Here is a 27,108-nt window from a genome sequence, read left to right on the forward strand (position 1 = left end):
TCAGCCCAGCCTGGATGCTGGTAACATCACCATGAGCTGCCAACACAGATGTGAAGCCCAGGGCTCGTGGGATTGTGACTCTGTATTTTTCTTCACGACAAAGAGGTAAAGCTCTTCTTCTCCATCAGCTTTGTTTTGTGGCTTTCCAGGGTCACTCTCCAAGAAAAAACACCTTCCAGTCTATGTTTTCAGTGGAACAAACGCACAGGGAAAGTCAAGTACAAGTGCATATCCGGCTATACTAAGTGAGCACAGGAGGATACATGCATGCGTGTCAACATCAATCCATTTACCTAGCCTGGGTGTGTGTGTGTGTGTGTGTGTGTGTGTGTGTGTGTGTGTGTTGTCAAGAAGGACACTGCAGATGGAATTGTTACAAGGGTGAATCATTTTTTTCCTTTGCATTTGGAAAGAACACATCCAGAGATGCATGAGACAGTTTCGAGCAGGGTTTATACATTTAGCTGTGTTTCTGTTAAACTGGAGAATGTGAGCTCAAGGGAAGAGGGAGGGAGCACTGAGTCACCTGCATCTTTGGATTCCCCACAGCCTCCAGCACTGGCCCTGGGCCAGCACGGGCTCAGTAACTCACCCCCATGCTGACATCCTGCTTTGAAGTGTTCAGCTCCTCACTGCTCTGCAGTGGGCAGCGAACACCTACCCAGCCCTGCAAGATTCAGGGCTGAGAGAAGAGTTCTGGATTTGGGCACTGGCACTACTCAGAGGGGGTCAAATGCTCCTTCTGCCCATCCTATCTAATTCCATGGTGGTCCCAGGTCTCAATCCCACCTCCCTGACTTCTCTCACCATCCAAGAGTCGTCCCAGAAGGCTCCTGTTCCTTCTGACTGTCCCCCCGCCCCTCCCCCAACTCTCTACGTGGCCAGTTCCCTTGTATCCTCTGGGTCTCTTGAACATCAGCTCCTCTGGAGACCTCCCTGGAGGAGCTTGCTTTGGCAGCCTCCCATATCATTCTCTGTCTTAATTTCCTTCAAGCGCTTACACAACTTATAAGGTAATCTAGACACTATCTTTGGAAATTAAAATAAGCAAAACTTTCCCTTGCATGTGCCCTACTCTTCCTCCTCAGAACCTGGCAACCTTCCCAGCGAGAAGGTGAAGGGACAGTTACTTCCTGAGGGAAGAAGACGGGATTGAGAAAGTCTTATTCCAGGCGGAGGCAGCACCAGTGTGGCACGACCCCTGGCTCCTGAAAGGGAGATGGAAGGAAGGAAGAAGGAAGACAGGCAAGCGGAGGGGTTAGGCCCTGGGGCCCTGGGTGCCTGCCTCCTGGGGACAGACCTGGATGGGGGTGGGGTGGAGAGGCCGAAAGGACATCAAGGTAAGGCCTGGAGGCACCTGGACTAGTGCTCACTTCCCAGACTTGGCCTTCCAGAGGATGTTCAGGTATAACCTGTTTGAACACCCTGAGGGGCAGTAACTCAGTAGCTTCAGGCATGGCTGATCAACAAGATTAGATACTGGAGATGAAGGCTCTGGCCCCTCCCTTCTGGCCCTGGGCCGAGAGGCTGGAGCACTTCCAGAAGGCACAGAGACCTGGGATCAGGTCAGAGGGTTCATGCATTTGGTGACTTTACTACAAGGAGCAAGTGGCCAGGACAAGGACTTCACGGACAGGCGCTCTCCAATGACCCCCCCTAAAAGTCAAGAGATTAGTTACATCTCAGAGGTTGCTCCTCTACAACAGAAACCAGAAAGAACCCAGAGGGTCCTGGGTGGACCTCCGGCCACTGTGAGGTCTCAGAAACCCTCTCTTCTCGTACCCAAATATCACCTTCAAGAGGAACAGGGTTAGTGGACAGAAATCCGAAAGGCTGATTATTTGTCCAGAAGAGACAGTCATCCAAGGAGAACGTTTAAGCCAGAAGAGACTGGAATACTGTAGTAGGCAAGCATAAAATAAGTAAGTGGAGGAGGACAGAAAATAGCCTTTTTCTGCAGAAGATAAGAGGCTTTGGACGAAGGCACCCTCACTTCTCAGTAGGGAGCTAAGGAGAAGAGATGATCATGTACACTCTTGGGGAAAACTGGCACATGTTCCCCAGCCTTTTCTTCTAAAACTGTCATTCAAACTTGGTTCAAGAGCAGCCATGCTGACGGTGAAACTGACCCCAATCGCACTGGCATGGGGGGAGTGGTAAGGCCAAAACTCTGCAGGAAATAATTCATGAGTAAGATCTAACTTAATTTTATATCAGATTTTTACCTTAAACCTGCTTAAAATTTTCTGAAACATAGATGTTTATATAAGTAGCAGCAATAGAGTACACTGGTTAAGCTGGACTTCGTTAGTCATTAATCATCTCATTAACATATTCAACAGATATTTTTTGAGCTCCTCCTATGTACCAGGCACTGGGCTTGCTGCTAGGGATACTGAGGACAAAGCAGTTAAGTCCCCTCCTTTCATGGAGCTCACAGTCTAGGGAGAGTGACCGCACGAGTCAAAGAATGACATGTAGGATTCACTGGGGGCAGTGATGACGGCTCAGCATGGGCCCTGGGTTCTGCCTGGTCAGCCACCTACTGGCATGTAGCCTTGGCCATGTTGGTTAAGCTCCCTAAACTGTAATATCACCTATGCATTCGGAGGACTTAGTTAGCATATAGTAAGTGCTCAGTAAGTGTTAGATTTCACTGTTATTACTATTTTTAATCATCACAAGAAGTTCCTAGCCACAGTTTGTAGTGGTTACTGGAAATTCTTTTTGGGCTTTTTGAAGTTGCTACTTTATTGCTCTATATGCATGCATGTGTGCAAAATGTGTACATGTGTATAAAAATTGCTGTTCTTTTAAGTTTCTGTTATGTCTTTTCTAAAAAGATCTACATAGCAATTTTGATATCCTATGTAGCTGAGACAAAAATCAGCATGTGATTATTTAAATACTGGATTTCAACAAAGGTACCCATCAAGCGGGAATACCAAATAAGAGAACTAACATTTTCTAAGTGTGGTTTGTTTTATTGCTTGTAAAATTATATGCTGTACTCACCAATCCAAGAATAAAATGTTTTAACCTTCAGGCATCTAACCAGTTTAAGATTTGATGACTTGGGACACTGGGTAAATTTTCAAGATCTCACTTAATGTAGTCTTGTTAGTACTCATCATTTTGTCAGCTACAACCCAGAACTTTCCCTACTTTACAAAGAAGAAAGTGGAGGCTCAGAGGGCATGAGAAATCTTCTCAAATCCAACCCAAATGAACTTGTTACTGAGGTTTTTGTTTTAACCCTACTTTGCTTAACTCCAATGCTTTGCTCTTTCCAGGGTCCATATTATCTCTAAAAATTTCGCTGAGAAGCAAAGAAAAAAAGACCAAGAGAAGCAGAAAAGGTAAAAGATGAAAGACAGAGGTCAAATATAAGAATTGCTAGAAAAAAAAATCAGAACAGGAAAAGAAGCAACACTAATGAACATAGAAAAACTTCCTGTGCTGAAGAAAGACCTGTGTCCTTGAGTTGAAAGGGTCTGCTTTCAGCTCAGTCCAGAGCCCACCGTGGGCAGCAGGTATTTGTTAAATCTCAGGTTGCTTTTCTACCTCGTGGTACTGATGAAAGGAGCTAAGCCTCTAAGAAATCCTAGGAGCACAGCTGATTCAGCGGTTGAGACTGGCTGGTGGAAACAGGGGTCCCCCAGGGACTGGGCCTGTGTAGGAGTATTATACTCCACTAAATTTTATTTATTTTAGTTGACGGTGAGTCAGCTTATCACTTTCAGTACCAGTAACAGCAAAGGTTAACACAGTCCTGTATTCCCAGAGGGCAGAGACTGAGGGGGAGGTACATGTCTGCTTAGTGGCTTACATAGGAAAAGCTGATGTTCAACTCAGAGCATGAAGGTCTCTCCTGTGAAACTCAGAGCAAGGTTTCTCCTGAGAATAATCCTCAATAGGCTCCCTCAAAAATCCTTGTAGGAAAAAAGCCAACAACGACACTGATTGAACTCTGGAGTGGTGCTGAAACTCCAGGGGCAGGTCAGACACTCACTGTTTTCCTCCAAAGGATCGCACGGTATTGAGGGACACGCTGATTGTTTTGGTCAGAGAGGGTCACGGACAGGAAGAAGGGGCTCTTCTCGGCATCGTTTCCAATGTAGTTCTGATGGACTGGAAAAGAGGCAGATTCAGAATGTGAAAACGCAGCTAGCTCCTCTGGGTGCTGGGAGCAGTGGGCGCTGCAGGTGGAAGCCAGCCCTTCCCACAGGATCAGAGAATGGTAATCTCCAGCCCAGCTCAGGACAGAACCTGGTGACTCTATCCTAAACATGCTTTCCAGGTCCCCCTGCCAGGGATGGGCTCAGGAATGAACATGTGACCCCTTCTGGCCAGTGAGACAAGGGAAGAAGTGTGTCAAGGGGTTTCTGAAAAGGCTTCCTCACTGCCGAAGATAGCCTTCCTTTTTCCCTTGGAGATGGTGGTGTCTAGAAGTGATGCCTGAAAGTACTGCAACCATCTTGTCGCTCTGAGGAGGGCCAGCACAGACGACATCACTGAGCCTCTGACTCCAGCAACCCCAGAGCCTGCCCTGCCCCTGGTCTCTGTTCTCTCCCTTGAAATTTAAGCCAGCTGAGGCAACTGAAGGCACCCAAACTGATGGCACCACTTTTCTCAGAAGTTCTCACCGCTCCAGGCAAAGGCTTTCGAGTAATTGGGAAGATAGCAACTTTCCCTCCATTTCTTTCTTTATAAAGAAATATGTTTTGCCAAATAAATGAACTTAGAATAATACAGTGTCTGATTTTTAAAAAGATATCATTTAGGTCCAATTAAATAGCTCAAGTATCACACCTTCTACAAACAAATCAATAAAAATAAATTAATGAGTTAGCCTGATAAGCAATTTCTTCAACTCATTTCTAATCCTGCCAGAGTGATTACTCTTCCATTCTCACTACCATCTGTTGCTAACCATGCTCCTGTTTTCATCTTTCCATGTATGATCACATGAGTCCTTCATGTCAAAATGTACACCACTATTCATGACAGAGTTCTTGGTATGTGCCAGGCACCAGGCTTACTGTGCCTCACTGACACTTCTGTTCAAACCTCCTAGGCATATATATATACTAGTAACATCCTTGCTTTAAAGATAAGGAAATTAAGACTCAGAGAAGTGGGAGTAACTGGTATAGGGTCCTATATGGATAATACCAGCCCCAGGAATCAGTCTGTAGTCCCGAGGGCAGGGATTATAACTACCTTTGCCAGAGCACAGTGCCTGGCACATGGCAGGTAACAAAGAAACCCTGGTCCCCAGAACCTATAGCATAATGCCTCTCTGTTCTGTATTGGCCCTGGAGCTCAGGGAATCGTTTCTCTCCTCATTACCTTGAATCAAGTGTTCAAGACCCACTGCAAACTCAGGACAGGCCTTGTTAAGTCTGAAGTTGCTTGTGCCCTGCAAATTTTTCTCATCTTGCAAATCACTTATTCAGACTACTTAATCCTCTGTAACTCCCCAGGGACAAAAACAACTGGCAAAAACTTAAATTAAAAAATTAAAAATATAAGTAACAAATTTAAAACTGAGAAAATCTGCTAGGGCTGAGACTCTGAATCGAATCTTCAAATCTATAGAGGTTACAACTGACCTTGAAATGAAGTGCCCTAACCTCAGTATCCTCTAATCCAATAAGTTTCACATATACAGGGTACCAGAAATTACACTGACACTAATTTTCACTCTGAATATCCTTTCTTCCCAACCACTGGAATGGCATAATTACCTTGTCCTAAAAAATACTTGAAATACCATCTGGTGTGGTATTCTGGGTTCTCTAAGTGCACGTCTGTCCTTCGCCAAGTACCTGGCAGAGCAGTTGCATTCTGTAATGGAACAAAGTTATGTCATTAAGAGACTTAGAAAGTAAGCAAGGTAGCAATGAACCAGATGCCAAAGAAGCAGAAAAGGCTTACGAACAGGGCTGTAACCACATGTTCTTATTAGAAAAGACACCCAGTCTAAACCCACATCATATAAATTTTCTGGAAGTCCTTGGGGTCGAGGAAAAAACACCAGGTGAACCAGTAAGCTAGGCGACTTCTAACTTAAATATAACTTGAATTGAAAGTTTTTTTCCTTTCTGGTACGAAGCTTCCAGGATATCTGGAAGCTAGTGCCCCCTAGGGGCAGGCCCTTCTGATTGTTATCCCTGTAACAGGCACATTTCACCTGGAAAACATCCTGGCATCTTATCTGTGTTCATATTTTTTGTAACATTTTAAAAAATTATCACAAGTAACTCAATTGATATGGAAAATGTGGATAAACATAGTGAATAATCTGAATAATTTGTCCAAAAATAATCATTATGATTGACTTGATATAGTTCCTTCTAATTTTTTCCCAACATTTTCTTACCAAAATGGAATCATACTGAATGTACAGTTTGAAACGCCACTGACATCTCTGTTGCACCATGTGCCAGACTACTGGCAGATTCTTTTCTCATTCTGACATGTCTCTAGAGATTTACTAGACATTTGTGGTCAGTGGTACGTTCTTTATCATGCAGAAGAAGTTCCCTTCAATTCCAAGTTTATAAAGAGTTTTCTGAGAAATGGATATTGAATTTTATTAAAAGCTTTTTTGGGGCAATGATTGAGCAAATAGGTTAAATGGGAAAAATAACAGTAATATAATGAATTACCCTAATGGCTCTTCTGATACTGAATCATTCTGAGATTTCTGGAATACACCCTTCTAGGTATTCTTCTGATACAGTTACTGCTAGGTTTTTTTAAACGGCTATGTATCATATTTATTAGATGAATCTATAGGTTTCTTTTCTGTATGTATTTCTGGCATGCCTTCAGGGTTACATTACTTTATAATGTAAGTCAGGATGCTTTCTATCTTGCTCACTGTTCTGGAAATACCGATATTCACGGAAAAGAGCTCTACATGCCAGGTCCTAGGCCACACACTTTACGTACATCACCTCCATAGTGTCTCCACCAACTCATGAAACAGAGTTGATTTTAGCCCCCTACTTTCAGACAAGGAAATTGAGGCTTAGAGAGGCTAAGTATGTTGCCTAAGGTGGCAGAGATAATAAGCAGTGGAGCTGAAACAGAAATCATATCCAATGTCAGAATTTTTTCTTTTTAAAAATCTTAACCATTACATCATCTTCTTCATGCTTTATTTAATGTTTTGCCTTTTTAATCTATCAAGGGGTAAAAAGTAGGCTAAAATTTCACATATATATATATATATATACATATACATATATATATACATATACATATATATATATATCTTTACACCGAGGTGTGCCAGTTGGTAAAGAATACGCTTGCTAATGTAGGAGACACAAGAGATGTGGGTTTGATCTCTGGGTAGGAAATATCCCCTGGAGTAGGAAATGGCAACCTACTCCAGTATTCTTGCCTGGAAAATTCCATAGACAGGGGAGCCTAGTAGGCTATATTTCATGGGGTTGCAAAAAATCAGGCATAACTGAGCACACACACACATCCACACCCATATATATAACTTTCTATTTGGCAATAATTTTAAACTTACATAAAAACTGCAAGAATAAGAAGAGTGCAAAAAGCATCTGTCTGCCCTTTACCACATTTACCTACTGCTAACATTTTACCCAATTACCCACTTGTTCACTACTTTCTCTCCCTCTACACACACACACACACACACACACACACACACACACATACTTTTTCTGAATCATTTAAGACAGTTGCATAAATAATAGCCCTTTATTCTTAAATACCTCAATGTGTATTTCCCAAGAAGAAGAATATCTTTTTACATAACCCACGATACGGCTTTATCAACAATTGTAAATGTAGCCTTGATATAATCCTTTAATCTACCATCTGTACTCCAGTTTTGTCAATTGACTCAACAATGTTGCTTGAAGCACTTTCATTTGATTGTCACGTCTCTTTAGACTCCTTTAATCTGGAACTTTTCCATAGGTTTTCTTTGTCATTTATGACACTGACATTTCTGAAGAATGCAGCACACACACACGTCTTATTTTTCTTTTTTTTTTTTAATAAAGCACTCCTCATTTGGGGTTTGTATGATGTTTCTCTATGATTAGATTCAGGTGATGCATGCTTGGTTGGACTACAACATAAGCAAGGATTGTCCTTCTCAGCGGATCAGATTTCAGGATGTCCATCTGTTTCTCATTGGTGACAGTAATGTTGATCACCTGCCCAAAATGTTGCCTCTCAGTTTTGACCTTCTGGTGTGATTCGAGAAGAGCATATAATTGGATTTTGTTCCTCATAGAATCTCTGGCTGATTCATTGTCAACAGTTATTCGTTTTATAACCCTAAACCACAGGCAGTGCTCCTAGTCCACAGCTCTCTTCACTGTGCCACGATGTAGCAGGCAGCTATGACATCACCTGGAGTCCAGCAGCCAGCCTCAGGCATCATCTGACCAGACATCGGTGGGGTCCAGCTAAGGCAACTAGCCTTACACCGTCAGACCCACAGGGTATGGTGTCATGGTTCCAAGGCCCTGGATCCTAGAAAGCATCAGCAGAGCCTGGAGAGGAGACTCTTCAGTCACCAGGACACTTAAGCCTCTGGAACCTCCAACACTTGCATGGCTCAGAGAGCTTCTTCAGCATCCCCAGTGATTTCTTATGGGCATTGAGAATCAATGCTCTATACCAAGGGTTCTAACAGAACCCAGAGGGAACATGAACTTGGTTGGGGAAAAAAAATCTTTCTTTTCCCTAGCTTTCAACTAAAATTCAGCATTTCATTCAATAATGAACATATGCAAAAAATAAAAGTAGAAGGATAACCTTCTGCTTGATAACCATGTCACAAAAAAAAAAAAAGGAAAAATCACAGATACTTTCAACTCATCCCAGTGAGTGCAGATATCTCAAAATACTGTTGATGCCATTCCCTGCTCAAAATTACAACAGTTATGAGATCTGCTGCTGAATTTGTTAACGTATTCATTGAAAAGCATGTATATTACAGTATTATAAATTAGGTTTAAAAGTAATTTTGATAACTATTTCAATACAACTGTTTTCCTTTGTAATTCCATGTATCTTGTTTCAAGCATAAAAGAAATATTATTCTGAGAAGGGGGTTCAAAGGCAGAAGGTAGAAAATGTCCTCCAACTCTAGACCTTCTGCAGCCCTGAATCTGCAGACTTGCCTCCTAGTGCTCTGAGTGTTGGCACCAGCGGAGTGGAATAATGCAGGTGAGGCAAGAGGCAGCATGCTCCTGGGAGTGAGAGATGGGACTCTGGCCGGTGTCATACCCCAAACCTCTATTGAGTACAAACTGTCAATCATGAGTTCTTTTTTTAATGATCAAAAAGATACCTATTTAACTTTCATCTTCACAGAATACTAAACTAAACTGGGGAAAAACCCAACACCCAAAAAGTTGTGAGTCTCACAGAGCAAGACACTTCCTGTCCCTTGTTAAAAGCACATATTATGAGGTGTAAAGACAAGAAAACATGCAGGAACTGACAAAAGAAATGGAGGCTAAGCAGAAAACAAAAAAATCCCTCTGCTCAGGATCCCAGAAAAAAGACTCTGAAAACCAGTTCCAATACCTGATAAGCAGCAGCAATAGACAGGAAAGTGCACAACTCTTTAGTGTAGAGTGAAATGATTTTCAAATATATATATATATCGGAGAAGGCAATGGCACCCCACTCTAGTACTCTTGCCTGGAGAATCCCAGGGATGGGGGAGCCTGGTGGGCTGCCATCTATGGGGTCGCACAGAGTTGGACACGACTGAAGTGACTTAGCAGCACCAGTCTATATATGTGTGTGTACATACACACACACACACACACACACACACACATATCCTTGTGGGCTTCGAAGTTGGCATTACTGGTAAAGAAACTGCCTGCCAATGCAGGAGATGCAAGAGATGTGGATCTAATTTCTGGGTCAGGAAGATCCCCTGGAGGAGGGCATGGCAACCCACTCCAGTATCCCTGCCTGGAAAATCACATGGACAGGGGAGTCTGGTGGGCTACAGTACATGGGGTCTCAAAGAGTTGGACAGGACAGAGCACGCATGCACATATACCTTTTGTAACTACCTGATCAAGACAGAGAACCTTTTCAGTATCCTAGAAGGTTCCTTCATGCATTTTCCCAGTCAACACTCAATCACACTCTGAAAGGTAAGCACTATTGTGACTTTTATCACCATAGACTAGTTTTACTTACTCTTGAACTTCATGGAAATGAAATCATATCATCTGTATTCATTTGAGTCAGGTCCTTTGTTCTTAGACCTTATGTGTGTGACATTCACTTTATCCGTGAAGCAGTAGCTCATTCTTGCCTCACTGCTACACAGCAGTCCACATATGAACTCCAAAATTCATGTATTTACTTTCCAGTTGATGGACATATGAATATTTTCCAGTTTTTGGTAATTAAGAATAAAGCCATGAGAGGGACTTCCCTGGTGGTCTAGTGGTTAGGACTCTGTGCTTCCAGTGCAGGGGCCACAGGTCAGGGAACTAAAGATCCTACATGTGCCACATGGTGTGGCCAAATTAAAAAATAAATAAAACTCACACACAGAAAAGAATAAAGCCACAGTGAACTCTCTTTTCTGTTGGGTGTACATCCTGGGACCCAGAGGATACAGACATTCAGTTTGAGTAGATATTATCAACAGTCTCCAAGAGGAAGGCACCAATTTACACAATTAGCAATAAATAGAAGAGTTCCAGTTGTTCCACGTTCTCTGATCAACTCTGAGCAGTTCAGTGCTTTAAATTTTAGTGGTTTTAGAGTGGGTGTGCATGTGTGCCTGCTACGTCGCTTCAGTCATATCCGACTCTTTGTGACTCTGCGAACTGTAGCTTGCCAGGCTCCTCTGTCCATGGATTCCCCAGGCAAGAATACTGGAGCGGGTTGCCATGCTTTCCTCCAGGGGATGTTCCCAACCCAGGGATCAAACCCACGTCTCTTATGTCTCCTGCACTGGCAGGCAAATTCTTTGCCATTACCGCCCTGGAATGGGTGTAGTAGTACCCAACTGTTGTTTTAGTTTTACAATAAATTTTAACTATTTTAAGTATGACCTAAATTTTAGAGAAGATTCCAAAGATACAGAAAATCCTACAGCACTTCAAGATGACAATGAAACATTATTTACTTGATATCAATCAAAAAGAAAGTTAGGAGGAAATATTCCGATGAATACATTTATCAGACAGCTAAACTTTAACATTGCAAGTACCCATACTAATTGTATCCCTTTTTAGATAATCATTTGCTAGAAGGTATTGTGGAGTAATTAACTCAAATTCTTCTATACTGCAGACTTGCCTGAACACCTCCACAGGGTTGAATGAGTCTTGAGACTGAGTCATTTCTGCATTAGATTCCAAAGCCCACAAAAGCTCCTTGTTGTGTTCCTTGTTTTGTTTTGTTTAACCACATATACTTGTGGGACGTGAAGGACAATGACTGTATATGGCCAAGATACTGTGAGGAGAACTTAATCAAAATCCACGTGTAATACCCCCGTTTTATCTGAATGCTCTCTAATATTTGACTTTAAGCAGGGAGTCCACATAACACAAGCACTCCAACTACAAATGAGAGCCATAGTTTCATACGATGCCCGTCATTTTTCAGAGTCCTTTCTAGAATGAGTTTAATTAATGAGCGAATGTTTTAAAACTGACTTTCCCTCACTTTCTAGGCTAAATTGCAAAAGAACACTGGCAATAAAAAGGTGGATCTTTAAAATAATAAATTAAAAAATGTCGACCTGCAAATATAAATATAAGTTGGTTGAAGAAAGTGAAATCACATGAAATTAAAATCCTTTCTTTCTCCCAACCCCCATGTCCTAATCTACTTTCTTTCCCTATAATAACCGTGTCATCAGATTGGTTTGGATAGTTTCAGGTCCTTTTATGCATTTACAAAAATGTATTTATACATATGTGCATACACTCACATACATACATATGTACATAGACACACATAATCTGCTTTCATAAATGGGGCAGTATTATAGATACTACACTGAAATTTTTTCCCTAAGAAAAAATCTTAGATTCCTGTCAGTACCTACAGATCTACCTTGTTCTTTTCAACAACTACATAGCTTTTTAAAAAAATTAAACACTTCAGTTGAGTATAGATGTAAAACCTATGTAAACATAAAAGGGCCTAAAGTAAAAGGTTAAGGTCCTCTAACTTCTTCCCTGACCTCCCATTTCCACTCCAGAAGCAATTACTATTAAATTCTAAGGTGTCCCTTTGGAAATTTTCTTGCATATTGGCAAGTATGTTTACCTTTTTTGTTTGTTTTTAAGGAAATGGGATGATATCAAACAAACCATTCTGGAGTTTGCCTTTAAGTCTAGCGCTGTATGGTAAACATTTTCCTACGGTATTACATTTACCACTACCTCATTCTAACAGCTACTAAGCATTCCATTGTATAAATGCATCATGATTTTCAAAATCATTCCTCTACTGATGGAAACTGAGGTTGTTTCCTGGTTATTTCTTTCCCATTTTAAAACAATGCTTCAACGCACATCCTAGCAGCAGAACTGCTGACCAGATGGCATAAGAAGTTTTTCTTTTTCTTTTCTTTTATATTTTGGCCATGCTGCATGGCATGTGGGATCCCAATTCCCCAACCAGGGATCCAATTCACACCCACTGCATTGGCAGTGCAGAGTTTTAATCACTGGACCACCAGGGAAGTTTCAGTATATGTATCTTTAATAATTACTAATTGCCTTCCCAAAGGATTTTACTCATTTACATGTCCCCCAACAGTATGTAATCCCATGGACAGGGGAGCCTGGTAAGCTGCAGTCCACAGGGTCCCAAAAGAGTCTGACACAACTTAGTGACTAAACAACAGCAGTATGTAAGAGAACCATTCCTGTGCTAAGGAAGATATCTGTAAAAAGCTGAAAGGCTGTCCCCCTGATTCATCATATACTAATTGCTACACACAAGTGAGCTGTAAGGGAGGTCTCCAGTGATCTACCTGAGGGTCAAATTCATTTTAATTAATAACCTGAATGAGTACGCAGATGGCAGGATAAGCACATCTGAAGGTAATACAAGATTCTCAGGGAGGTGACCCTATTGGCTAACAGATGACAGATCAAGATGTCAAAAAAAAAATTTGACAATTAGCAATTATGGGACACATGAATAAGATTAAATTCATCCTGGACAACTGTAAAATCCTACACTTAGGTACAAACACAAATTGCACAAGTACATGGTGGAGAAGGCCAGGTGCTCTAAAGTAGCAATTCTCTCTCTCTTTTTTTTAATCCACTAGGAGATGGAGGCTCAGCAACCTTGAATCCTTATCTGGTAAGTGGTGGAGCTGAGGTCTGAACCCAGGTTTGTTTGACTCCAATCTGTCTCCACTGCACCATGAAGTTGTCTCACAGAGAAATAACAGCACACATGGAAAAGACTGGGGTAGGGGTGGGGGTGGGGTTAGTATAGTGTAGGTGTCTAATGAGTCCTCAGGCTTCGTGAAAAGAGGAGCGTGTGCATAGCAAGGGAGAGGAGGAGTCGGCCTCCGTGGCGGTGTGGGGCGAGCCTGGAGATAGTTGTTCATTCCTGAGCACTTCCACCTAAAAGATCTATTAACATGCTCCTCTCATGCGTCAAGGAGCAGTGGCAAGGGTGATGATAAGTGGAACTGAGTCCACATCTTAGGAGAAAACAGCAGATGTCCTGGAATGCTGGAAAGCCTGTCATGTGGAAGAAGGCTCAGCCTTACACTACAGGCTCCAGAAACCATAAATAGAAACTCTGAGTGGAAAATACAGACGGATGGATGCTGTTCAATAGAAAGAACTTTCTAGCAATGAGAGATGCCGAAAAACAGAATGAATTTAGAGTTGTGGTGCAATGGGAAATATATATTTGGTCTTTGGTTCCTGGCACAGAGCTCCCAAAGCCCTTGGAACTTCCTGAGTAATAAACGTGACAGGGGCATCTTTTGTCCAGATGAGGCAACCCTTGGTGGGCCCCCAGCAGCTTCAGGAGGGGCTGGTGGCTCGAAAGACCAAGCTTGATCAGAAGCTTGGAACTTCCAGCCCTACCCTGCAACCTTTGGGGAGGGGAGAGGGGCTGGAAGTGAAGTGAAGTGAAGTTGCTCAGTCATGTCCAACTCTTTGAGACCCCATAAACTGTAGCGTACCAGGCTCCTCTGTCCATGGGATTTTCCAGGCACAGTACTGGAGTGGATTGCCATTTCCTTCTCCAGGGGATCTTCCCAACCCAGGGCTCGAACCCAGGTCTCCCGCATTGTAGACAGACGCTTTACCGTCTGAGCCACAACCTTTGGGGAGGGGAGAGGGGCTAGAGATCGAGTTAATCAACAATGGCCAATGATTTAATCAATCCCACCTAAGTGAGTTTCTGGGCTGGCGTGACATCAAGGCACTGGGATGATGTGGACCCAAAGAGGGACAGGAGCTCTATGCCCCAACCCCCATCCCCTGCCCTCTGAATCTCTCCCGTTTGGCTGTTTCCAAGTTGTATCCTTTCTAATGAATGGGCATGGTAAGTAAAATGCTTTCCTGAGTTCTGAGAGTCACTTCAGTGAATTACTGAACATGAGGAGGGGTGTTATGGGAACCTCTAACTTAGTAGCCAAGTCAGACGGATGTGTGGGGACCCAATACTTGACACCAGTGTCTGAAGTGAGGGCAGCCGGTGGAACTGAGCCTGAAACCCATGAAGTCTGATGCTAGCTCTGGGTTGTCAGGGTTAGAATTGAACTGAACTGTAGGAGGCTCGACTTAGTTGGTGTTGGAACTGGTTGGTATCCAAAGAGAACAAAAACCTATCAAGGAGAGATCAAGTTTCCATTCCTGGAGATAGTATATATTCAGGCAGCGACAGATGAGTCGACTGTTCACAAAGCTGTCGCACGGATTCGTGCCTTGAGTTGGGGATGGGCTTAGATGAACTCTGGAGCAGGAAGGTATGGTCCATGGACTGTGCTGATCTGCCAAGAGTCTGTGATGGAGTCGACAGCAGTGGAGAGCAAGTCTTAGGGGACGCAGCCAAATAAACAAATACATATTTTTAAAAAAGAACCATTTTTTAAAAAAGAGTGAACCAGAAAGGACCACCTCTTTCCCGAAGACTTCAAGGAAGGCTGCCACTGTGCTGAGTGGAGTGTCTCTGGGGTGCTGAGACCACAAGCCAGGCTTCATGTAAACCCGCAGCTCCATTCTGTATTACTTGAGTGGCTTAAAAGTCTCGAGCTGGGAATTTAGTTTCAAGGTGTCTGGCAAAAGCAAAACCAAACCCTTCCTCTGATTCTGAGAGCGATTCTAATATGTGGTTTTTCCCCACATGGCCTGGGTTCTTTGTGAAAGTGAAAGTTGCTCAGTCGTGTCTCTTTGCAAACCCATGGGCTATACATAAGTCCATGGAATTCTCCAGGCCAGAAAACGGATCTTCTCAACCCAGGGATCGAACCCAAGTCTCCCGCATTGCAGGCGGATTCTTTACCAGTTGTAATTCAACTCAATTCTGACACTGTCTGCCTAGAGATAGGGTTGGATCCCGCAGGTTAAGGGATCAGTCCCACAAGACTGCTTCTTATCTGGAACTTCAGATGCAAATTGCAGATCCCAGTTGTCACCTGTGCTTTGGATTAACTGGCTGTAGGTTGAAGGTTCTGATGACTCTCCCCTTGGGTTTGATTAATTTGCTAGAGCACAGACCTCAGAGAAACACTTTACTACCTAGATTGCTGGTTTATTATAAAAGAATATAACTCAGGAGCCGCCAGATGGAAGACATGGATAGGACAAGGTATGTGGATGTGGCGGCAGGTGTGGAGCGTCCATGCTCTCTGAGCATGCACCTCTTCTGGAATCTCCATGTGTTCATGCATCCACAAGCTCTCCAAATCCTGTCCTTCTGGGGTTTTATGGAGGCTGCGTCACATAGGCACAATTGATTAAATTATTAGTCATTGGTGATTCAGCTCAATCTCTAGCCCCTCTCCCCTCCTAGAAGGTTGGGGTTGAACTGAAAGTTCTAACCCTCTAGTCATGTGGCTTATTCCTCTAGTGACCAGTCCCTATCCTTAGGAAACTTAGGGGCTTTCCTAAAGACATCATGATCACCCTCACTAGAAAATCCCAAGGGTTTCAGGAGCTCTGTGCCAGGAAGAAGTTCAAGGACCAAATGATATATTTCTTATTAATGAATTGCAGTATCACATGCCCTACCAAGGAGCAACTCATCCTATGCCTTCCGTTATTCCTAAAAAGTCATCTTCAAGAACAACAAACAGCACACAATTAGGCAGCCAAGCACAAAGAGAAATAGTACACCATGAGCGTATGCCAGGAGAAAAATCTAACAGACAGAGGGTCATCAAAAACCTCATATGGGAGTTATCAGCCATAGATAATAAAACCATTATACTATGTTTAAAGAAATAAAAAACAAATTTGACATTAACTGAAGGGAAGAGAAAACTATAAAAAGTGACCAAAAAACCTTAGAATAGGCAATGGTTTCTTAGATACAACACGAAAAGTGCAAGCAACAATACAAAAAATAGATGAACTAGATGTTATCAAATTAAGACACTTTTATGTTTCAAAGGATACAATCAAGAGAGTGAAAAGACAACCTACAGAATGAGAGGAAATTTTGGCAAATCATATATCTGATAAAGGCCTAGTATTCATACTGTATCGAGAACTCTTAAATTGTAATAATAAGAGGAAAATGACTCAATAGTGAAATTGCTTGTAATTTGTTCACCAGATTGAAAAACTTCAGACAGCTGTACTGAGCCTTTTAAAGCACTAACTGCTTTAACAAACTCAGAACCTGAGTCTCAGGTTCCTCCATGATATTTTATCAGGCAGGGTGCTAGCACTGTCCAGCGCTTTTAACTGAAGACCAGCTTGAGACTTTTTAAACCACCCAGGTGATACAGGATGGAGCTGCAAATTACAGGAAGGCTGGCCTGTGGTCATATAAAACCAGCCAAGGGGCTCCAACAGAGCACTCATGCTCATGGCTTTGGTGGAAACAAAACGTAAGACGATAGCTGAGCCTTGGTATCGTACTTCCCACAGAAGCAATCCGAGACGGGACTATGTTTTAAACACAACAGATGACAAGGATTTATTAAATCAGTAACTCCACCAAACGGTTTCAAGGATGTTAAGTGAACCACCCAAGGCTGTACTACTGGTGAATTGTGCGGCAGGATTTGAACCCAAGCAGCCTGACTCTAGAACTACTGCTGCCCATGATCCACCATAGGTGAGTTCCAGTCCCTGATCTTGTCCTCTAGTGTGAGGCATGGCCAAGAGACAGGGCCAGGTGAGGAGTGTTTGATAACCAAAGTATGTGGCGATTTTAGGACCACACGAAGGCTCCATTTAGGCCTTTCTGGGGAGGTATGGATTTCCTCTAGACACTGGTCTTGGCAGAGGCCAAAGATGTGTTTATGTCTGATGGGGCAAGCCAGTGCAGTTTGTTCATTTCAGGCTGGGCTGAAGTTCTGTAAAATGTTGGAAGCAGAAAGATGTGCTGTGGGGTTTCTGGGACTTAAGTTCTCCAAGTAGATACTCGGTGTGGTGGCCACTAGATTTCTGAGCACTGGATAAAGAGCACTTGATGCTTGTTCTCCCGACTTAGCTCCTGGGACACCCTTGGTGGCTTGTCTTGTCTCATGAGCAGGACCACCAGGTGATGGCTGTTTCCAAGCTTCAGAAGCAAATTTCCCTGGGAGTTCTTTCTTCTCTGCAGGTCAACTGACATCATTCTGGACAAGAAGTATGTGGGCAGCTACTTGGAGGTTCAGTCCAAGTGGGGACTACCCCTTCTGCCTCCCAGCAAAGGCAAGGTACCACATCTGGGTGATGGGCTTTGCTAAGATAAGGCAAAAGTGAAGATGAGCAACAACTTCCTGAATGCTGTGACTTTCAAGTTAAATTCATAGCCCATCACCAAAAACATGATTAAGGAGGCAGTCAGGAGGGCAAGGCTGGCTACCCAGCACTATTTATGGGATCGACAACAACCATGATTACTACTACAGCTCTCACTCACCGAACTCTTGGGCAGAGTGCTAATGGCTCTACAAGCTCAGCTCGCCGAATCCTCTCAACAATGCCAAGACTGTTTCCTTCCCCCAGATGAAGAATCTGGGCTCAGAAAGGCTGGTTACTCGCCTAGGGTCACACAACTAGGAGACGGGGGAGCTGGCATGTGAACCCAGGCTTGCCTGATGCCAAAGCTGGGGCTGCCGAAACACTGCAGTGGGCTACCTCTCAGAAAGGCAGCAAAGAAGAAAAAGCTGGGGGGCTTAGCACTCTGCAGTTCTGGGGGTAGGCACTTAGGGATGGAGCAGACAGTGGAAGATTTATTTGTTTATGGCTGCGTTGGGTCTTTGTTGCTGAACGCGGGCTTTCTCTAGCTGCGGCAAGCAGGGGCCACTCTTCATGGCTCCGCACAGGCTTCTCATTGAAGTGGCTTCTCTTGTTGCAGAGCACGGGTGGTCTCAAGTAGTTGTGGCACATGGACTTAGTTGCTCCTAGGCATGTGGGATCTTCCCAGGCCAGGGATGGAACCCAGGTCTCTAGTATTGGCGGGTGGATTCTTTACTGGACCACCAGGGGAGTTCGGCAATGGAAGTTTTAACAGAGAAAGGCCAGTGAGGCAAGGCCCTGTGGCCTATGGCACGGATGACCAGCAGAGCCCAGGAAGAGGGCTAGGGCCCAGGCAGTGGCAGACAGGGATGGTCTCCTTTCCTGCTGTCCTCTGAATAAAGATGACATTTTGTAATCACAGTCATTTTTGCCTCTCTCCTGGACCTCGACATTGCTCACGTGGCAGTGCCAAGCTGACCAGTCCAGGAAAGGGGAAGAGCTGGGGTTCTGGGGACCATTCACAAAGGATTATGTGAATTTGTCTTTGGCCCCATTCTGGCAGACCATCTTCCTGTGTCTCCCTGGCTTTATTACAGATCTTTCAAAGGGTACCCTCACCCTATTAATAACACCTTCCATATAAAGAATGATGGTACTTTCCCTTCCAGCAAAGCTCTGGAGAGCCCTACTGACCCTTCCCGGGCTCCCCTCAGGCAGGTCTTCTGTGGAAATGAGGATCACAGGCTGCTCACGGCCGTATCTCAGGTGCCATGATCAGGTGCTCAGTGATGTACAGGCCTCCTTACCTCATCTGAAGAGCCATTTTCCACTCGAAACCTTCCGGCCCTTTGGATGGCTCCATCGGCATCACTGGAAATAAGCTGGGGAACAAAAGAGGACTCAGTTAGGAAGCTGCTTGCAACGCCCCTTCCATCTGTCTGTATCTGCCTAGAAGTAAGTCAGATCCAGCGAGAGCTGGAGCTGGAGGGCCCAATCTGGAAACTGACGGTCTCTTGGAAGCTGTCAGTCACGTTCTCACACAGGTGGCCCCATAGTCTTTAGGAAGCTGAAGAGTGAGGAACACCTAGCCCACGAGAGTGAACAGTAAGAGCATCAAATCTAAGTTTGAACATATTCCAACATGGAAAAGCACTGAAAGGACGCTCCCTGAAAATCAACCTTAATAAGCATCATAGGCAGACAAGTGCAGCTCACAGATGGCAAAACCAAAAGCCAAGTCTCAAGTTCATCTGCCTTCACAGGAAAGCCTAAAAAACAATTAATGGCTGGCAGAAACTCAAGGCTCTACTAACATCACAGACAGCTCTTGTGTTTCATTCAGTTTCAAACAGTTTCCAAAAGGCCAATTAGCCCTTTCCAAGGCAAGCAGACTGTATTTTAGCTCCAGCAACGTGATTCAGAAAATGAAGATCATGGCATCTGGTCCCATCACTTCATGGGAAATAGATGAGGAAACAGTGGAAACAGTGTCAGACTTCACCATCACTGCAGATGGTGACTGCAGCCATGAAATTAAAAGACGGTTACTCCTTGGAAGAAAAGTTATGACCAACCTGGATAGTATATTCAAAAGCAGAGACATTACTTTGCTGACTAAAGTCCGTCTAGTCAAGGCTATGGTTTTTCCTGTGGTCATGTATGGATGTGAGAGTTGGACTGTGAAGAAGGCTGAGTGCCGAAGAATTGATGCGTTTGAACTGTGGTGTTGGAGAAGACTCTTGAGGGTCCCTTGGACTGCAAGGAGATCTAACCAGTGCATTCTGATCAGCCCTGGGATTTCTTTGGAAGGAATGATGCTAAAGCTGAAGCTCCAGTACTTTGGCCACCTCATGTAAAGAGTTGACTCATTGGAAAAGACTCTGATGCTGGGAGGGATTGGGGGCAGGAGAAGAAGGGGATGACAGAGGATGAGATGGCTGGATGGCATCACGGACTCAATGGACGTGAGTCTGAGTGAACTCTGGGAGATGGTGATGGACAGGGAGGCCTGGTGTGCTGCGATTCATGGGGTCGCAAAGAGTCGGACACGACTGAGCAACTGAACTGAACTGAACGTGATTCTAGCTATTAGTCTTCATTCAAGGAGCTCGAAGCCAGAAAGAGACGTGCTTGTGTTCAGTCGCTTTAGTCCTGTCCTACTCTTTGTGACCCCATGGACTGTATCCCATCAGACTCCTCGGACCATGGGATTTTCTCCAGGCAAGGATACTGGAGTGGGTTGCCATGCCCTCCTCCAGGGGATTTTTCCCAACTAAGGCTAGAACCTGCGTCTCCTGTGTCTCCTGCATTGCAGGCAGATTCTTTACCACTGAGTCATAGGGGAAGCCCAGGAGTTAAGAGGAAATCAGGCCTTGGGCATCAGTCCACAAATCACTGACTCAAGATTTAACTTACTTTCTCCTAAACTGTCTGAATTTCTCAGTAGCAACTTGGGAGAAGGACATGTCTTTTTTTCAACTTTTAAAATCTGCCCACAAATTTGCAACAAAGATCTGCCAACGATTTCCATATCCCAGACCCATTAGAACATGCTTGCCCAGAGGGGCACTTCTCACCACTCTAATGCAAGACTCACTCAGTGAAAAGATACAAGGTTTCTTAAGAATGATTATCTCATATTCTAACTTGTATTTAAGAGACATGAAGATGTGAAAATACGTGGAAAAATTTCACTTATTTTCAAGGAAACCTGTTTGAAAATGACTGATAAACTTTTCCCATGATAAATACAAAAATAATAGAATATACTATTTACTGAGAGCTTCTATGTACCATATATTCCTCTGGCCTTAATATTTGAGTCTCATAAAACAATACAAAGTAGATTCTGTCATTATTCTCATTTGTGAGTGAAGAAGCTGAGGCAGAGGAAGGTTAAAATAACTAGGCAAGATTACATTTAGTCTGTGGTACTCCAGTACTCTTGCCTGGCAAATCCCATGGACAGAGGAGCCTGGTGGGCTGCAGTCCATGGGGTCGCTAGGAGTCGGACACGACTGAACGACTTCACTTTCGCTTTTCACTTTCATGCATTGGAGAAGGAAATGGCAACCCACTCCAGTATTCTTGCCTGGAGAATCCCAGGGACGGGGGAGCCTGGTGGGCTGCCATCTCTGGGGTCGCACAGAGTCGGACACGACTGAAGTGACTTAGCAGCAGCAGCAGGCGGGCAATGTGAACACAGGCAGTCAGATTCCAGAAGTCTGTTCTCCCCTGACCTCTACCCTACTTAACCATCTTCCATGGAATGTCCATAATAAGGTACAGTTTTTATACCTAACCTATATCCTGCAAAATAACTTTAAAAACAAACATGAAGAAGATTTATGTATATGTTTAGCTTTGATGTCATCTGATCATTACACTGTTGATAAACTGAAAATGGGCAATAGAGGCTTTGTAGTAAAGAATTTAATTTGCCCAGAGAGAGGTCTGGGGGTTTCCCCGGTGGTCCAGTGGTTAAGAATCTACCTTCCAATGCAGAAGACTCAGGTCTGATCCCTGCTTGGGGAACTAAGATCCCACATGCTGCGAGGCAACTAAGCCCAGGTGCTGCAAAGTACAGATCTGCGCACCCAGGAATCCAAGGGCCAAAACTAGACAGAGGCCCATGTGCCACAACGAAAGATTCCGCATGCTGCAATGAAGATCCCATGTGCTGCAGCTAAGGCCCAACATAGCCAGATAAATAAATATGTTTTTTTAAAAAAAGAGAGCAACACCTTTGTTCTGACCTTTATTCTCGGCTCCTGGGAGGTGATCTCTAAGCCCTGGTAATGTCCTACATGAGTGTCTGTTTCCCTGGCGACTACTGAGCCACACGGGAAAGTACGGTGGGGGCTTTGGGTCTCTCGGTGTCAGATCCACCTCTGGATACCAAGACTGAGGTGGGCTTCCCTGGATGTCACTACTCCACGTGTACATCACACACGGTTGCCAGGAGGTGGTGATGGTGACCGTGACACCATGGGAGAGGACAGCTGGAAGACCTGCATTTGGAACTCTCCAGGCTCTGTCCCATGTGTTTGTTTCCTTGGCTGATTTTAATCTTTTGCTGTAATAAACAGTAAGTGAGCTTAACAGCTTTCTGTACATTCTGAGGTCACATCTGGATTTGGCAAGAGAAAGTGAAAGTCGCTCAGTCATGTCCGACTCTTTGCAACCCCATGGACTATACAGTCCATGGAATTCTCCAGGGCAGAATACTGGAGTGGGTAGCCTTTCCCTTCTCCAGGGGATCTTCTCGAACCCAGGTCTCCTGCATTATGGGCGGATTTTTTACCAGCTGAGCCACAAGGGAAGCCCTGGCAAGAGAAGAGAGCCGCAATCAATTACTAACATCTGCCATTGGTGTATGAAGAGAGAGGGTGACACACACATCCTTGCATTAGAGGTTGGTAGACATACTCCTCACTCTAGCAGCGAGTCTCATCAGGGACTCAGAGGCTTGGGAGAAGGGCTGATCATCATTCACTGATTCACTCATTCATTCACATAACAACAGTAAAGAGTGGTGGACTATATTCCAGACACTGCCAGGCACAGGCTATGATGACCTTTTCCTTGGCTGAGATTAGAACAAGAAGCTTATTGCTCATCTTGACCGAAAGGTTCAAGAAGAAGAAAGGGAGGAAATATTTAATGATTTGATGGTTAGAAAGAATTCAGCTCTCTCTGAACAATCATCACAAAATTCTCGAAGACCCTGAACTTCCGCCTCCATCTAACATGTTTAACGCTATCATCGTCACTCTCCCTACCACCAACCGTCTCCATAAGCTTGCTGTCATCTCTCCCTTGGGTGACTGCAACCACCTCCTAACTGGCCTGAATAGCCCCTAGCATCACTTTTCTCCAACCAAATTTCACACCAAAGAGCAGGGATTTTGGCATCTATAAATCTGATTGCCCCGTGATCCCAGCTCCATCCTGGCAGTCCCTTCCTTCTCACCAGAGGATGAACATACATGGGAACCCCTCACTTAGAAGGTCTTCCTCTCCCACCTTCCCCTCGTGAACTCCTCATCATTCAATTCCACCACAGTCCCCACTTCTCAGACCCCTTCCCTGACCTCAATGCCTGCGAAAATGTCCCCAGTGAGGCTCAGAGGGGTGCTCAGGGTCCTGGTTGATGTTCTTTTGTGCCATTACCAGATTCATGCCTGTCTCTCCTCACTCCCTCTGAGAAACTCAGGAAGACTATTTTCTCACCACTGTATCCCCAGAGCTATGCTCATTGCCTGGCACAGTACTGATACTAAATATTTACTACACAGGAAACCCATCAATAGATGAACGCCAAATCGTATGGAAATGACCAAAGGGATAGAAGACTGGTGGCAAGATTACCTCCAATCCCGGAAACCAAAGAAAGTTCATTACTCACATAAGCGATTTCAAAGAGATTCTACCCAGTCTGTCATGAAAGAAAGACCAAAGGGAAGGACAGACCAAATCACCGTGTGCAAGGGAAAGGCAGCCTGAGTAGCAACAGTCCAGCTCGGCAGGTCGGACTGCTGCTGCTGAGCTCACACTGCCAAGGCTTATCTGCCCTGAGGGCAGGTGTTCGGGCAGCAGGTGGGAAGGGGACCTACCAGTCCCACTGGGAAAGTGACTCTCGCTGGCACATGGAATGGCAGCCCCAGAGCTCCCCTGCCCTGCCACCCACCCCCCACCTCACATCGGGCTCAGGCAGTTGGCTAAAAAATGCTGAGGGTGCCGCGGAGGCTGGTGCGGATGGGGACTGGTCCAGCAGCTGACATGAAAGGGAACAGTGCTCTAGTGAATGAGAGGTTGAAAAAAATAACACTGCAGGGGAAAAATAAATCCATTTAATATGACAGAGAAACTGTTTCCCTCAGTAGTTATCCTTCTATTACCCCTCATAAGCCTCTGATCCAGACAATTAAAACTTAAAAATCTATAAACTCTTCCATTTGTTGGAAGGAGATTGGACTTGGGAATGATACAACATCAACCAGAACCCATCTAAATGTCCAATACTGCACAACCAAGGCGCCTCCCCCTAGTCTCTCCACGAGGTACAGAGTCCTGGCTGCCACCAAAATCCATTCTCACCATCTTCCACAGTAACGGAATTGTAGCCAGACACACAGCTAGACTACATTTCCCTCAAGGTGGCCATTTGACTTCATCTCCCCACTTGCAGGAGGGTCAAAGTCTCAGAGGCATGCAGGAATCCCAGCCCTTTAGAGAAGGAGTGCTCCCTGCCATGTGCGCTTTCCCTCTCCATGGTTAAACCTCAATGGTGAAACCAGAGAGACCTCCAACCACACTGAAGACAGAGGGTTCATTCCAAGCCTGACTATGTGGGGCAGAGGCATCTGACAACTTAAAATGCCTGGCTGGATGTGACAGATAAATATGCTTGTTTTAAACTGCATTTTGACATTCTAAACCAGCAAGGAACAACAAAGAAAAAAATAATTAAACCTATGACAAGTCCATAATTTAAAATGCGGAAACTGATCTGAGGTATATGAGCACATGTTCTAGAAAATATATTTACTACAAAAAGCAAAGGAAATTTGAGGCCATAGCTAATTGTAATAATTTGGGAAGATACTTGATCTATGAATATGAAATGATCTGTGATCAGCTTTCAGATGTAAAGCACAGTTTCTGAATATGGAAATGGAAACCACATCTCACAGGGACTACAGTGAATTCAAAATTAGACACTGAGAAGAAAATGCCCTCCCAAAAGTAAATTAGAATATCAGTTTGAGATAAACAGAGAAAAATGATTAGCAAAAGCACAGAGAACATACCTGGGAGGAAAATGAAAGGAATAATGGACTCAGGTGTTACTAAGATGGTCTTTGGGTAGACAATGCAAGACTAACTAAATCATTCCCTAGACCAACTACTCTCTGGTGGTCCCTCACTAGTGAGCTAGACCACAACTAGAGAATGCCTTTATTTGCTGCAGAACAGCCTGAGAGGTTCAGAAACAAAGCAGAGGGCAGGCAGTCTGAGGTCTCGTTCCTCCGAGGCCAGCAGAGAGGAGGGAGCTGGCCAGTCTCCTCACACAGAAATATATCTGGCTCTTTGTTATTCTTTGGGAGAAAGGTCCAAAAAGGACATTCCCAAGCATTCTCTGACCTTTGCAAGTGCTCTGCTGACCAGTTCAGTGACCAGTAAGATGTTTTTTATTGGATCAATCCAGACCTGCACTCCTGAAGGATGGAATGAGGTAGAGGGGTAAAATAAGGACGTGGATAACAAGGAGAAAGAAACTCCTTCTAGAGGTCATTAGAGAGAACAGCACAGACACTACAATAAATATCAGTGGGTTACTCTCCCCTGGTAAAGGGAAAAAGACTCAAGGGTTGGGAATACAAATGAAACCCAATTCGCTGGGAGAAGTAACAAAATGGAACAACACAATAAATACAATAAGACAATAAATCGTGAAAAAGAAAGGCAAAGTAATTAGTATTCATGGTAAGTTGGGAGGAAAATGGTGAGAGAATAATAAAATCAGAAGGTAGAACTTAGGAGAAAAGTATCAAATTTTAAAAGTAATGGTACATGGGTAAAGAGATCTACTCACTCCCCAAATATAATAATTATAGACCTTTATTCTAAGATAAAACTATTATAAATAGATGGAGTTTCTAAAATTATAATTATAATAGGGGATTTAGTATATTTTTCTCTGATAGGTCAAAGCAAAACTAGTAAGAAATTACAGAGAAATCAAACAATAAAATCAATAAGCATGATTTAATAGACATATACAGAATTTATCAAGGTACAAACAGAAAATACATACCTTTTAAGGCCATCTATTAAAGCTGTAAAAACTGACCAAATACTGGATAGAAAACAAGCATGAATAAATTCGACAAAAGAAACTGTACAGATGATTTTTTAGTACAGTGCAACTAAATGAGAAATTAGTGTCAAAAGGATACGGAAAGGAAATTTTAAAGCATACATCTGAAAAAACTCTTGGGTCAAGTAGGAAAACTAAGATTGGACACTATGCAGACATCAACAATAAGAACAGAACCTATCAAAACAGATAATGGGAGAGATGTTGTATTTACAGGAAAATTCGTATTTCTAAATGATTTCATTATTAAACAAGAAAGAATAAAAACAATAAACTAAAGCATTAACTTCTAGAAGATACAAAAGAACAATGAGATACACCCAGGGAAAACAAGGGCAAGGAATCAATAAAAGATCAGAGCAGAAATTATAGATTTAGAAAGACAGTAGAATCAATAAACACATCAGGCCAGGAAGCCTGATCCTGAAAAGCAAAGAGTGCTCACTTTGGGAGCACATATACTAAAACTGGAACAGTACAGAGAAGATGAGCATGGCCCCTGAGTAAGGATGTCATGCAAATTTGTGAAGCATTCCATATCTTTATAAATTAAGACTTTGTGATTAACAGATACACACTACTGTACATAAAACAGAGAAACAACAAACATTTACTGTATGGCACAGGGAACTATATTCAGAATCTTATAATAATCTATAATGGAAAATAATATGAAAAATATATATACATAAATATATATATATAATGTTAGGTCTATGAATCAAAGCAAATTGCAAGCGGTGAAACAGGAGATGGCAAGAGTGAACATCAACATTTTAGGAATCAGTG

At 43.5% G+C, this 27,108-nt stretch overlaps 1 protein-coding gene and 1 non-coding gene across 2 annotated transcripts in view; one reads left to right on the forward strand and one right to left on the reverse strand.

The window, feature by feature from the left end:
- GARNL3 (GTPase activating Rap/RanGAP domain like 3) overlaps window positions 1–27,108 on the reverse strand; it is a 118,872-nt gene that overhangs the window by 67,642 nt on the left and 24,122 nt on the right. Inside the window, exons 2-4 of the mRNA XM_068979031.1 lie at window positions 19,244–19,318; window positions 5,751–5,850; window positions 4,013–4,131 (exon numbers count right to left, since the gene is read on the reverse strand). Coding sequence (XP_068835132.1) covers window positions 4,013–4,131; window positions 5,751–5,850; window positions 19,244–19,318 — 294 coding nt within the window. The remainder of the gene's footprint in view (window positions 1–4,012; window positions 4,132–5,750; window positions 5,851–19,243; window positions 19,319–27,108) is intronic.
- LOC138093403 (U6 spliceosomal RNA) lies at window positions 26,757–26,863 on the forward strand. Its single transcript, XR_011146087.1, has one exon. It is a non-coding gene; the product is annotated as a U6 spliceosomal RNA (small nuclear RNA).

This window comes from Capricornis sumatraensis, chromosome 1 (assembly GCF_032405125.1).
Source record: "Capricornis sumatraensis isolate serow.1 chromosome 1, serow.2, whole genome shotgun sequence".
Classification (NCBI taxonomy): domain Eukaryota; kingdom Metazoa; phylum Chordata; class Mammalia; order Artiodactyla; family Bovidae; genus Capricornis; species Capricornis sumatraensis.